At 38.6% G+C, this 13,452-nt stretch overlaps 1 protein-coding gene across 1 annotated transcript in view; it reads left to right on the top strand.

Moving 5' to 3' along the window:
• The window catches only part of KATNBL1 (katanin regulatory subunit B1 like 1), a 60,269-nt gene that overhangs the window by 33,906 nt on the left and 12,911 nt on the right, over positions 1-13,452 (top strand). Inside the window, exons 2-3 of the mRNA XM_032261261.1 lie at positions 8,688-8,818; positions 12,162-12,202. Coding sequence (XP_032117152.1) covers positions 8,702-8,818; positions 12,162-12,202 — 158 coding nt within the window. The 5' untranslated portion in view covers positions 8,688-8,701. The remainder of the gene's footprint in view (positions 1-8,687; positions 8,819-12,161; positions 12,203-13,452) is intronic.

Raw genomic sequence — 13,452 nt, 5'->3', positions numbered from 1 at the left:
GTAATAGTGACTGAAGGAGAAAGTTTCTTTGTACACAACCATGCTTTGATTTTCAAGAGGAGGAATGAAATTGCCTCATGAAATTACAGAGTTAAATACAATGTAAATGATAAAATATTGTAGTATATTAATTGAAAAAGCTTAACTTGATCTTGAGCTGTAACATGTTATTACAAACAAAAGTCTAGACATGTTCCATTCCTGTATGATGAATTTTTCTCATTATTGTAAGTAAATGCAGAATATGTCAACATTTAGAGCTGTTTAATCTTTTTTTATTGAGACAGAATTTTGCTCGTGTCGCTCAGGTTGGAGTACAGTGGCTCACTGCAACCTCTGCCTCCCAGGTTCAAGTGATTCTCCTGCCTCAGCCTCCCAAGTAGCTGGGATTACAGTCTTGTGCCACCATGCTCAGCTAATTTTGTATTTTTAGTAGAGAGGGGTTTCACCATGTTGGTCAGGCTGGTCTCGAACTCCTGACCTCAAGTGATCCAACTGCCTCTGCCTCCCAAAGTGCTGGGATTACAGGCGTGAGCCACAGCACCCAGCCTAGAGCTGTTAAATCTTTTGATTTGGCAGCCATTGTAGTAGATTTTATAAGATCCCTTTTCATTTTTCTGGTAGGTGATAGCTACTATGTAAAGAGAATTTATCCCTCCAATTCCTTCTACATGCTTCTGTTTTTCTATCTTCTCAAGATAATACCCTTAGCAAACACTATTATGTTTATTTAAGAAAATATGCACTATATGTTCAGGATAGTTATATACAGTTAGTATATTGGCCCCTTCTTAATCTTTTATTCTCTTAAGACCTTATTTCTTTGGTTCCTTTTTTTTTTTTTTTTTTTTTTCATTTAAAGGCTATCATTTCCAGTTTCTTTAATCACTGTCTTCACCCCTTAATACCATTTCAGATTGTTCACTTTTTTGTATATTATCAAATAGCGATTTGAAAGCACATAGAGGACTGAACCATTGCTTTAAACTAGTTTCAGTTGCATTGTCAAATGCTCTTGGTGGAAAAGGAATAATCCTATATTGTTGCTCCAAGAAAGGTGCCATCAAATACATGAGATATGAAACAAAACAGAATTTGTAGTGTATAAATTCTTTGCAATGAGACTTTACCATTATAGTTTTGATTTCCTTCGTTCTTTTTAAAGCTTTATTGAAGTATAATTTATATACCATAAAATTCACCTGTTTTAAATGCACATACAAAAATGTAGTTTACTGATTGTAAGTATATTGTAAGTATACACAGAATTGTGCAATTGTCAACCCCAATATAATGTTAGAACATTTCCATCATCCCAGAAAAAAACCTTGTGCCTATCTATATATACAATTATTACCACTCCTATCCTAGCCTAACATAACTACGAATCTGCTTTCTACCTCTATAAATATTATTTTTACAGACATTTTCATTTAAATTGAATCAAGTAATATATGGTCTTTTATGTTTGGCTTCTTTCACTTAGCACACTACTCACACATGTTGTAGATGTATTGGTACTTCATTCTATTTTGGGAGGGGGGAGGGGGATGAGGTTTCATTCCTGTCACCCAGGCTGGAGAGTGCAATGGTGCAATCTGGGCTCACTGCAACCTCCGCCTCCCAGGTTAAAGTGATTCTCCTGCTTCAGCCTACCAAGTAGCTGGGATTATAGGCATGTGCCACCACTCCCAGCTTTTTTTTTTTTTTTTTTTTTTTTTTTTTTTTTTTTTCTATTTTTAGTCAAGACGGGGTTTCACCATGTTGGCCAGGCTGGTTTCAAACTCGTGACCTCAGGTGATCTGCCTGCCTTGGCCTCTCAAAGTGTTGGGATTACAGGCGTGAGCCACCACACCTGGCCACCACTCCTTTTTGTTGCTGAATAATATTTCATACAGATTTACCACATTTCATTTATTCAGCAGTTGATAGACATTTGGGTTGTTTTTTGCTTTTTGACTGTTCTGAATAATGTTATAACATTTGCATACATATCTTTGTGGGGACATTATGTTTTTGTTTCTTTTTGATTTTTATGTAGAAGTAGAGTTGCTGGGTCATATGATAAATCTGTATTTAATATTTTAAGAGCTGGGTGCCGTGGCTTACACCTGTAATCCCAGCACTTTGGGAGGCCGAGGTGGGCGAATCATGAGGTCAGGAGTTTGAGACCAACCTGACCAACATGGTGAAATCTCATCTCTACTAAAGATACAAAAATTAGCTGGGCATGGTAACACACATCTGTAATCCCAGCTACTCAGGAGGCTGAGGCAAGAGAACCAGGGAGGTGGAGTTTGCAGCAAGCTGAGATCATGCCACTGCACTCCAGCCTGAGCAACAAAGTGAGACTTGGTCTCAAAAAAAAAAAAAAATTAAGAAACTGCTATGTTATTTTCCAAAGTTTGAATGTATTTTTATATTCCCTTAGTAATGCATGAGAGATCCAGTTCTTCCACATCTTTCTCAACATTGTTACTGTCTTTTTTAATGTAGCCATTGTACTGATTATGAAGTATTATCTCATTGCTTGTGCAACAGGTTTACAAGTAGTTTTGACTTGCATTTTATAATGACTAATGATGTAAAATCCTTCATTCTTAAGTTTTAGAAAATTATTTTAGCCTATGAAGAAATAAACATGTTTGCCACATGAAAGAGGAGCAGACTATCCATAATTATATGTTTTCATCTAGAGGAAAAAATAACTGTATAGATTTTTTAAAAGCACATACAGGTTGAGTATTCCAAATCTAAGAATCCAAATCTGAAATGGTCCAAAATCCAAGGCTTTTTGAGCACTGAAACTTCTTGAGCGCCCAAAGGGAATGCTTATTGAAGCATCTGGAATTTGGGATTTGGGATGTGTAACCAGTATATAATGTACATATTTCAAAATCTGAAAAAAATGAAAGCTCCAAAACACTTCTGGTTCCAAGCATTTCAGGATTTCAGGTAAGGGATACTCAGCCTTGTATGTACACACACATACACACACACACACACACACAGACACACACACACACACACACACATACGTATTTGGTTGAGTATCCCTGTATGTACATATATATGTGTATATATGTACATATATATATACACACACACACACACACACACACACGTGTGTATTGCTTATTTTATATTTGTATTATATTATTTTTATTATAATGAAATCTTAGTATGTTCCCCTGGCTGGTCTTGAACTCTTTCACTCAAGCAATCCTCCTACCTTGTCAGCCTACTAAAGTGCTGGGATTACAGGGGTGAGCCACTGCACCTGGCCTGCTTTTAAAAAGTTAATATTTGTGGCCAGGTACAGTGGCTCACACCTATAATACTAGCACTTTGGGAGGCCAAGGTGGGTAGATCACTTGAAGTTAGGAGCTCAAGACCAGCGTAGCCAACATAGTAAAACCCCATCTCAACTAGAAATAGAAAAATTAACCAGGTGTGGTGGCGGGCACCTGTAGTCCCACTGAGGCAGGAGAATTGCTTGATCAAGGGAGGCGGAGATTACAGCAAGCGGAGGTTACAGCAAGCCGAGATTGCACCGCTGCACTCTAGCCCAGGTGACAGAGCAAATTAAGGGGAAAAAAAAAAGTTAATATTTGCATGATACATATATTTCCCTTCCTTTCACTTTCTACATGCCTATATCATTATTTTTGAAGTGAGTTTCTTGTGGACAGCAAATAGTTAGGTCATGCTTCTAAATTTACTCTGTCAATCTCTGCCTTCTAATTAAATGACTTTTAGACCATTTACATATAATGCAGTTATCAGTATGTCAGAGCTTACGCTTAAGTCTGTCACTTTATTTTTTGTTTTCTATTCTCCGTTATTTGGTTTCCCTGGTTTTGTTTGTTAATTTTGTTTGTTTGCCTTTCTCCAGGTTACTTAAACACATTTCTTATTCCATTTTGATTTATCTGTAGTGTTGTTGAGTATAATTCTTGATACTGCTTTTTCAGTGATAGCTCTACTTATTGCATTGTACATACATAACACAATCTACTGATGTGGTCATTTTATCAGTTTGAGTGAAATGTAGAAATCTTACTTCTTTTTATGTCCCTTTCACCACTTATCCTATAAAAGTTTTAGTTTGTTTACTGTGTTTTGAACAACATCAGATAGGGTTATAATTTTTACTTCAGTAATTAAACATAATTTGGAAAACTCAAGAATGAAAGCCTATTGCGTTTTTCTATATTTTTGCACCATTTTCTATCTCCCTGCTATTCTAAGATTCCTTCTTTCATCATTTATTTGTTTGTTTTGTTTGGCTAAAGAGAACTTCCTGTAATCATCGTTTTAGGGTAGATCTGCTGGTAACAAATTCTCTTAATTTTCTTTCATTTGAGATTGTCATAGTTTTCATTACTGAAGGCTATCTTTTCTGCACATAGGAATCTGGGTGGACAGTTGTTTTCTTATAGCACTCGAAAACTTTGCCATTCCTTCTAACTCTTCCCCACTTGTATTCATTTCCTCTCTAATGAACACCAGGTATTTATTATAAATTTACTCTGCTAATGCACTCTGATGTAGATCAGTTTTCCGCTTCTTCTGGTACACAGCTTTCATCTTGGGATCTTCTTTCATAATCATCCTGGGAAATTCCTTCCATATATCCTATTGGATTTCCATTTCTTATCTTTCTTTTTTTTTTTTTTTTTTTTTTTTTGGTTTATCCTTCTCTTACTGCTTACTGTGAATAAATTTTTGGGAACTTTGCATATCTGAAGATACCTTTCTCCTACCCTCACACTTGATTGATGATTTGGCTGGATACGAAATTTTAGGTTACCTGAGAATTTTGAAGGCTTTGCTCTATATCTGTCATTTTTACATGACCACGTTTGGATTTTAGGATTTATTTTTTTATTTTATTTGTTTGTATATTTTTACCTTCTCTAGCTTCCCTAATGCTCTGAAATTTAACAATGATGTGCCTTGTAGGTCTGTTTTCATCCATTAAGATACTCTTTTCATCAAGAAATTCATGTCCGTCAACCTTGTACAGTTTTCTTAAATTATCTATTTGATTTGATTTCTCTTTTACTCTCCTGTACTCTTTCTAAAATTCTCTTTATTTGGATGCTGGTCCCTCTAAGCCAGGCTTGTGATTTTTTTTCTTTTGTTCCTGTGTTCTGGGAGATAGCTTAAGGTTTCTCTTCCAACTTCTGTTGAGTATTTTGCTATCTTTACTATTTTTAATTTTTAGGAGTATTCTTGTTGAGGTTTTTTTGGTCTCACTTTGTTTTGTGGATGCAATTATTCTTTCAAAGATTTTTTAAAAGTTAGGTTTATCGACCAGGCACAGTAGCTCACACCTGTAATCACAGCACTTTGGGAGTGATTACAAAGTGAAATCCTGTGTCTACTTAAAAAATACAAAACCCTGTCTCTACTTAAAAAATACAAAAATTAGCCAGGCGTGGTGGCATGCACCAGTAATCCCGGCTATCTGGGAGGCTGAGGCAGGAGAATTGCTTGAACCCAGGAGACGGAGGTTGCAGTGAGCTGAGATCGCACTACTGGACTCCAGCCTCAGCAACAGAGCAAGACTCTGTCTCAAAAAGAAAAGATTTACTGAAGTACAATTTACAATAAAAATCTACCCGTTTTCGTGTATGGCTCTGTTAGTTTTGATAATTAGGTAACCACCACCTTAGTTGACAAACAGAATCGTTCTTTGGAAACTGACCACCATTGATGTTAGTATTTTAGGGGGAAGTAAGCGTGTGTGTGTGTGTGTGTGTGTGTGTGTGTGTGTGTGTGTGTGTGTTTCCTATAGGGCTGGTCAGAGTTTCTAAGGAAATATCCGTTGCACTCTAAGCCTGGTTGCAAGCCTCTGTGAGGCAAGTGGTAGAAACAAGGCAAGTGGCAGTCTCAGCATTTAGTATGTAAACTTTCACTTGATCTCCCTTTTCAGAGTATGTTCCTAGGCTAGGTGTGGTGGCTCACACCTGTAATCCCAACACTTGGGCAGGCTGAGGTGCATAAATCACTTGAGGTCAGGAGTTCGAGACCAGCCTGGCCAATATGTTGAAACCCTGTCTCTAGTAAAAATACAAAAATTGGCCAGACATGGTGACAGGAGCCTGTAATCCCAGCTACTCAGGCTGAGGCGGGTGAATCGTTTGAACCCAGGAGGTGGAGGTTGCAGTGAGCCAAGATGGCGCCACTGGACTTCAGCCTGGGCAATAGAGTGAGACTCCATTTCAAAAAAAAAAAAAAAAAAAAAGAAGAAGAATATGTTCCTCCCGAGGACTCTGTTTTACATTTTCTACAGAATAAAACTCCAGTTTTTTTTCCTGGAATGGGGAAGATAATCTAGTAAGTCAACTGTGTCTTAAATGGATATTCAGTCTATCTAGTTGTTCTTAGGATTACTTTATTCTCTACTTCTTGATGCCCTTGGTATTGCCAGTTCCTTAACTTTTGGGGGATTCTGCATTTCACTTTCCTCATTGCAGATTTAGGATCTGGCTTTCTCAGATATGCCAAGTCAGTTACCACATTGATTGACTGATTGAGTTGGAGTCTTGCTGTGTCACTCAGTCTGGGATTACAGGTGCCTGCCACCACACCGTGTTAATTTTGTATTTTCAGTAGAGATGGGGTTTTGCCATGTTGGCCAGGCTGGTCTCGAACTGCTGACCTCAGGTGATATGCCCGCCTCGGCCTCCCACATTGCTGGGATTATAGGTGTGAGCCTTTGCACTTAACCCAGTTACCACTTTTAGCTTTGCAGTTTCCAAAATGTTGTTGCCATCACCTGATCTTCTTTGTCCTCATGGGTTTTATGTCTTTACAAACCTTTTGTCGTCATTTTAATGGAGTTTTAGGGAAGGTTAGAGGTAATTGCATGTGTTCAATCCATTATCTTTTTAACTAAAAGTCCCTTTTGGGGGGGGGGGGGGAAAAAGCTTACATTGTAGCCTTGTGGACAAGATCCTTTATGATCTAACTTCTCTCTGGCCTCATTTCTCATTCTATGGCAAGTGGCCCCCAGCCTAAGCTCCAGCCACAGGTATCTACTTAAGAGATTGCCAAACAAACCATGTTGCTTCATGCCTTTCAGTTCTGCACATGCTATTTTCTCAGGGTGCAGTTTCTCCTTTAAGACACTTCTTGGTTAAACTTTGCTGATTTGTCTGGATGTCCTTCTGTCAAGGTACTTACTATATTATTGCAGTTATTTATCTGCTTTTCAAAATATCTCACTCTATAGGTTTCTTAACCTGGGGTACATGTGGAAGTGTTGTGCATTGATTAGCTGTAAGAAATCTTAGAAAATGCTGAAATTATTTGTAAAATTTTGTGTATATGTTCATATTTTTGGAGAATTCAGAATATGCATCAGAAATACTTGTGTAGCTTTTTAAAAATCTAATTGCTTTGGGTTCAATTGCAGAGAGACGTACTGAGTTATTGTCTCTTAAGTTTAGGCCTACAAAAATGCGTTTTTAAAAAGTCTCCTAAATGATTCTCTAGAACAGGATCTCTGAGCATCATCTACATTAATACCAGGGCCTGGCATTTAGTAGATGTTTAAAAAAAGAATAAGGGAGGAACTTATGTTCAGGGCATGACCTAAAATTTCCAGTGTGAAACCAGAGTGCAAGTGAGAAAATCACAAATTTCCTCTGTTATATAAATTAAGTCATAGCATTTATTTCCATCACTACCTCCTCTTTAGACCCTCTTTAGATATAATTAATAAAATAGGAGAGCACAGATTGTTTTTTCCAAAGGTAGAAGAGAGCTTTGGAGAGCTGTCTGTAAAAATTAAATAAGAATTTAAGGATTAGCCATAGGACAAGATAGCTGTATGGAGTCCAATTTTGGTTCCTTTTGTTGCTTCGGGTTGTATTTGACCCAGTGATTTGATTGCACAGTTTTAGGTTTCTGTACATTTGGATGTCATAGATAGCACAATTGTTTAGACCTGATTTCATAACCTGTGCATTTAATAAATGGCTAGTGACATGGAAAATGGAGAGACTGATGTGTTGCTTAGGCAAAAAAAAAAAAAAAAAAAAATACAGTATTATTTTAACTGGTTCCAACTAAAGAATGAGGTTAGGCTGGGCACGGTGGCAAATGCCTGTAATCTCAGCTCTTAGGAAAGCAGAGGCAGGAAGACAACTTGAGCCTAGGAGTTTCAGACCTGCCTGGGCAGTGTAGTGAGACCCAATTCTTCACAAAAGGAAAAAAAAAAGACAAAAAATAAAGTGTAAAAATGTGTAGATTAAAGTGATGTCCTCTGCCTTTTTTATATAGCATGGTGCTGTTACTGTATGTTTTTATGTATGTTAAAAGGATCAGGCTCAGGCCGGACACGGTGGCTCACACCTGTAATCCCAGACCTTTGGGAGGCTGAGGCAGGCGGATCACAAGGTCAGGAGTTTGAGATCAGCCTGGCCAACACAGTGAAACTCTGTATCTACTGAAAATTCAAAAATTAGCCAGGTATGGTAGCACGTGCCTATAGTCCCAGCTACATGGGAGACTGAGGTAGGAAAATCACTTGAACTCAGGAGGCGGAGGTTGCAGTGAGCTGAGACCATGCCATTGCACTCCAGCCTGGGTAACAGAGTGCGATTCTGTCTTAAAAAAAAAAAATGATTGGCTCTTTATGCTTTTTTAATTTTCTATTTTATTTTATTGTCTAGGTACTTAAGAGATTATGGCATCGGAAACCCACAATGTTAAAAAACGGAACTTTTGTAATAAGATTGAGGATCATTTCATTGATCTTCCTAGAAAAAAGATCTCTAATTTCACTAATAAGAACATGAAGGAGGTAAGTCCATGGTTTCCAGAAAACAGGTAAGACAATTTAAACTGTCAGGTCTCTAGATATCTCTAGTTGAATTGTGTAAACAATGGGAGGATAATAATTCTGCTTAATCTCCCAGAATTAAGTTGAATTGGTGAAGTATAACCATGATATTTCTTTATTTTTTTTTTTTTGGGTCTTAACCATTATATTTCTATAAGCTCTAAAAAGTTTTTAGTCAGGCTGGGCGTGGTGGCTTATGCCTGTAATCCCAGTGCTTTGGGAGGCCGAGGCAGGTGAATCACGAGGCCAGGAGTTTGAGACCAGCCTGACCAACATGGTGAAACCCTGTCTCCACTAAAAATACAAAAATGAGCTGAGTGTGGTGGTGGGTGCCTGTAATCCCAGCTACTCAGGAGGCTGAGGCAGGAAAATTGCTTGAATCCAGGAGGCGGAGGTTGCAGTGAGCCAAGATCGTGCCATTGCACTCCAGCCTGGGCGACAGAGTGAGACTCTGTTTCAAAAAAACAAAAAAAAAATTAGCTGAGTGTGGTGGTCGGCCTCTGTAATCCCAGTCACTTGGGAAGCTGAGGGAAGAGAATTCACTTGAACCTGGGAGGCAGAGGTTGCAGTGAGCTTAGATCACGCCATCACACTCCAGCCTCGGTGACGAGAGCAAAACTCCATCTCAAAAAAAAAAAAAGTTTTTAGTTAGTATACTGTTTTGATATGATGTAATTTAAATATTTTAGTTTAAGAGGAATTTCAGAGGTGCTTCTGTTTACTACTGTAAGGTTCATTAGCACTACTATACTTTCTTTTAAACCACATTCAGGCCAGGCTTGGTGGCTCATGCCTATAATCCCAGCACTTTGGAAGACTGAGGCAGGAGGATTGCTTGAGCCCAGGAATTCAAGCCCAGCCTGGGCAACATAGTGAGACTCCATCTCTATCAAAAAAAAATACATATGTATGTTTTTCAAGATGGAGTTTCGCTCTTGTTGCCCAGGCTGGAGTGCAGTGGTGTGATCTCGGCTCACTGCAGCCTCTGCCTCACGGGTTCAGGTGATTCTCCTGCCTCAGCCTCCTGAGTAGCTGGGATTACAGGCATGCACCACCACACCTAGCTAGTTTTATGTTTTTAGTAGAGACAGGGTTTCTCCATGTTGGCCAGGCTAGTCTCAAACTCCCAACCTCAGGTGATCTCCTTGCCTTGGCCTCCCAAAGTGCTGGGGTTACAGGCATCAGCCACTGTGCCTGGCCAAAAATAAATAAATAAATAAATAAATAAATATATTTATTTATTTTAATTACATATATATATATGTATATATGTAATTTATATATGTATATGTATATATGTAATTTATATATATATAAATAAAATTAACTGGGTGTGGTAGCCTGCATCTGTAGTCCTAGCCACTGGGGAGGCTGAGGTAGGAAGATTACTTGAGCTCAGGGCATTGAGACTGCAGTGAGCTATGTTCACACCACTGCACTTCATTCTGGGTGATAAAGGGAGATCCTGTCTCTAAAATAACAACAGAAACAACAACAAAAGAGATTAAAATTTAACTCACTTATTAAGCATCCTGTAAGTTGCAGTATAATTTGTGACTAGCAGTGTGGAAAATAGGGAGATGGATATTGTATTAGTCAGTTTTCATTCTGCTGATAAAAACATACCTGAGACTGGGTTATTTCTAAAAAAAGAGATTTAATGGACTCACAGTTCCACGTGGCTGGAAAAGCCTCACAATCATGTCAGAAGGCGAAAAGCACATGTTACATGGCAGCAGACAAGAGAATGAGAACCAAGCAGAAGGGGTTTCCCCTTATAAAACCATCAGATCTCGTGAGACTTAGTCACTACCATGAGAACAGTACTGGGGAAACCGCCCCAATGATTCAATTATCTCCCACTGGGTCCCTCCCACAACACGTGGGAATTATGGGAACTACAATTCAAGATGCAGTTTGGGTGGGGACACAGCCAAACCATATCAGATACGTTGCTTTGCCAAAAATAACTACTTATGATGTTATTGTGTGTTGATTTAGACTACAAAATTAGAATAGAAAAAGCATTAATCTGAAAAACTTACCTGTTGAATTTTAGATTTGTTAATATGAATCACAAAATTTACATAACTATTAAAGGACTTAAATATGCCTCAACTGTAAAGTACAGTGAGTTCTGAGTTCCCCTCCAGAGGCCAGTATGTCAGTATATTTAGCTTCCTTATTCTTTGTTCTTTTTTTTTTTTTGAGACTGAGTTTCGCTCTTGTTACCCAGGCTGGAGTGCAATGGCGTGATCTTGGCTCACCGCAACTTCCGCCTCCTGGGTTCAAGCAATTCTCCTGTCTCAGCCTCCCGAGTAGCTGGGACTACAGGCGTGCACCACCATACCCAGCTAATTTTTGTATTTTTAGTAGAGACGGGGTTTCACCAAGTTGACCAGGATGGTCTCGATCTCTTGACCTTGTGATCCACCCGCCTCGGCCTCCCAAAGTGCTGGGATTATAGGCATGAGCCACCGCGCCCGGCCCTCTTTCTTCTTCATTTTAAAGTTTAACATCCTCAGCCAGATGCTGTGGCTCACACCTGTAATCCCAGCATTTTGGGAGGCCAAGGCGGGTAGATCACAAGGTAAAGTGATAAGACCATCCTGGCCAACACAGTGAAATCCCATCTCTACTAAAAATACAAAAAATTAGCTGGGCATGGTGACGTACATCTGTAATCCCAGCTACATGGGAGGCTGAGGCAGGAGAATCACTTGAACCCAGGAAGTGGAGATTGTAGGGAGCCAAGATCTCACCACTGCGCACCAGCCTAGGTAACAGAGCCAGACTCTTATCTCAAAAAGAAAAAAGGAAAAGAAAAAAAATGTTTAACTTCCTCTTTCTTTACACATCCTTGCCCCTAGTTTCAGTAAACAACCCCCTTCTGGCATGTATACTCACATATTTAGAGTCCTTAGTCATCCTTAGTCACCTGCTCTGTCCTTAGTCATCCTTAGTCACCTGCTCTGTAACCACCCTTCCCATTGAAACTGCTCACCCCGCCACTCCAGCTCATACTCCTGCTTTCTTTAAAGTAGCCGATTGGAATTAGCTTAGACTGTTCGGTCCAACCCTAGCCAGTAGGGGAATGACACAGCAGTAGGAACTAGCTGCATTAGGGGTAAGAAACCCTTCCCCTTCCTTGCCCGGTGTGCTCTTGTGACCACACCAGGTGTGAGTGGCACCCTTGGGCAGAAGTAAATTGCCTTGTTGAGAAAGCTTTTTGTTGGAGTGCTGATTCTTCTTTGAGGCACCAAGCATTTGTTTCTAACATCAACTGTCTACTTTCATTTTTCAGGTTAAGAAATCTCCAAAACAGTTGGCTGCTTACATAAATAGGTAAGAGTTTCTTTAAAGTTTGTGGGAAACAACAAATATGAAAGCTGGGTAAGGATGATCCAGCTTTTTCTTTTTCCTTTTTCCTTTTTCCTAAGGATGACCAAAGGGAAAAAATAAGTATTCTCTTTTATCATAATAATAATTAACTTATTGTCAAACAGCTGCACTAATAAACACATCAATATTATCTCTGCTCCTTACAACAGTCCTACTCTATAGATATCATTACCCCTAACAGTTGATGAGAAAACTTAAGATCAGCGAAGTTAAGTGATTTGTTCAGAATCATATAGCTAGAAAGTGGTAAGAATGACATTCATTTCTCAGATCCCCCTAACTCTAAAGGCACTTTCTACAAAACTACTGGTTCTCAAAGTGTGATTTGAGGACTTGGAGGTCCCTGAGGACCATTCATTTTTCATAGCAATACCAAGACATTGACTCTTCATTTTCATTCTCTTGTTTGAGGGTACAGTATAAGTTTTCAAGAAGCTATATGCCATTTGATATCACAGTAGACTGAATGGAGAAGCAGATATGAAAACCCAGCTGTCTTTTGTTAAACCACATATTAGAGGTATATAAAAATGTAAAACAGTGCCATCCTTCTCAGTTTTTAAAAAATTATTTTAGAGAAAACGGGGTTTTAGTAAAATATTTTATGTTAATATGCAATTAGTCTGTTTTTTGAATGAATTAAGAAATTCTAAAATTTGTTTTAGTTTTTACACCGTAAATATCAACAGGTAGTATTCACATAAAAAATTATTTTGGCCAGGCATGGTGGCTTATGCCTGTAATCCCAGCACTTTGGGAGGCCGAGGCCAGTGGATCATGAGGTCAAGAGATTGAGACCATCCTTGCCAACATGATGAAACCCTGTCTCTACTAAATATACAAATATTAGCTGGACGTGGTGGTACACATCTATAGTCCCAGCTAGTCAGGAGGCTGAGGTGGGAGAATCACTTGAACCTGGGAGGCAGAGGTTGCAGTGAACTGAGATCGCACCACTGCACTCCATCCTGGCAAGACTCCGTCTCAAAAAAATATATCTATTACTTTGAGTTATTAATAATTTTTAAGAGTGCAAAGCATCCTGACACTAAAACATTTAAGAACCACTGTATTAAACCATGAGGTTTGTTGTATTGTGTTCTGCGTTACTCAAGTAAATTAATATACTTCAGCTTAATTAAAATAAACTTTTTTTTTTTTTTTTTTTTTTTTTTTTTTTTTTTTTTTTTTTT

The sequence above is a fragment of the Sapajus apella genome, unplaced genomic scaffold (assembly GCF_009761245.1).
Source record: "Sapajus apella isolate SASKATOON/1434 unplaced genomic scaffold, GSC_monkey_1.0 scaffold122, whole genome shotgun sequence".
NCBI classification, from domain to species: domain Eukaryota; kingdom Metazoa; phylum Chordata; class Mammalia; order Primates; family Cebidae; genus Sapajus; species Sapajus apella.
The sequence above is the reverse complement of the archived record's forward strand: the minus strand, read 5'-3'. Positions and strand labels throughout refer to the sequence as shown.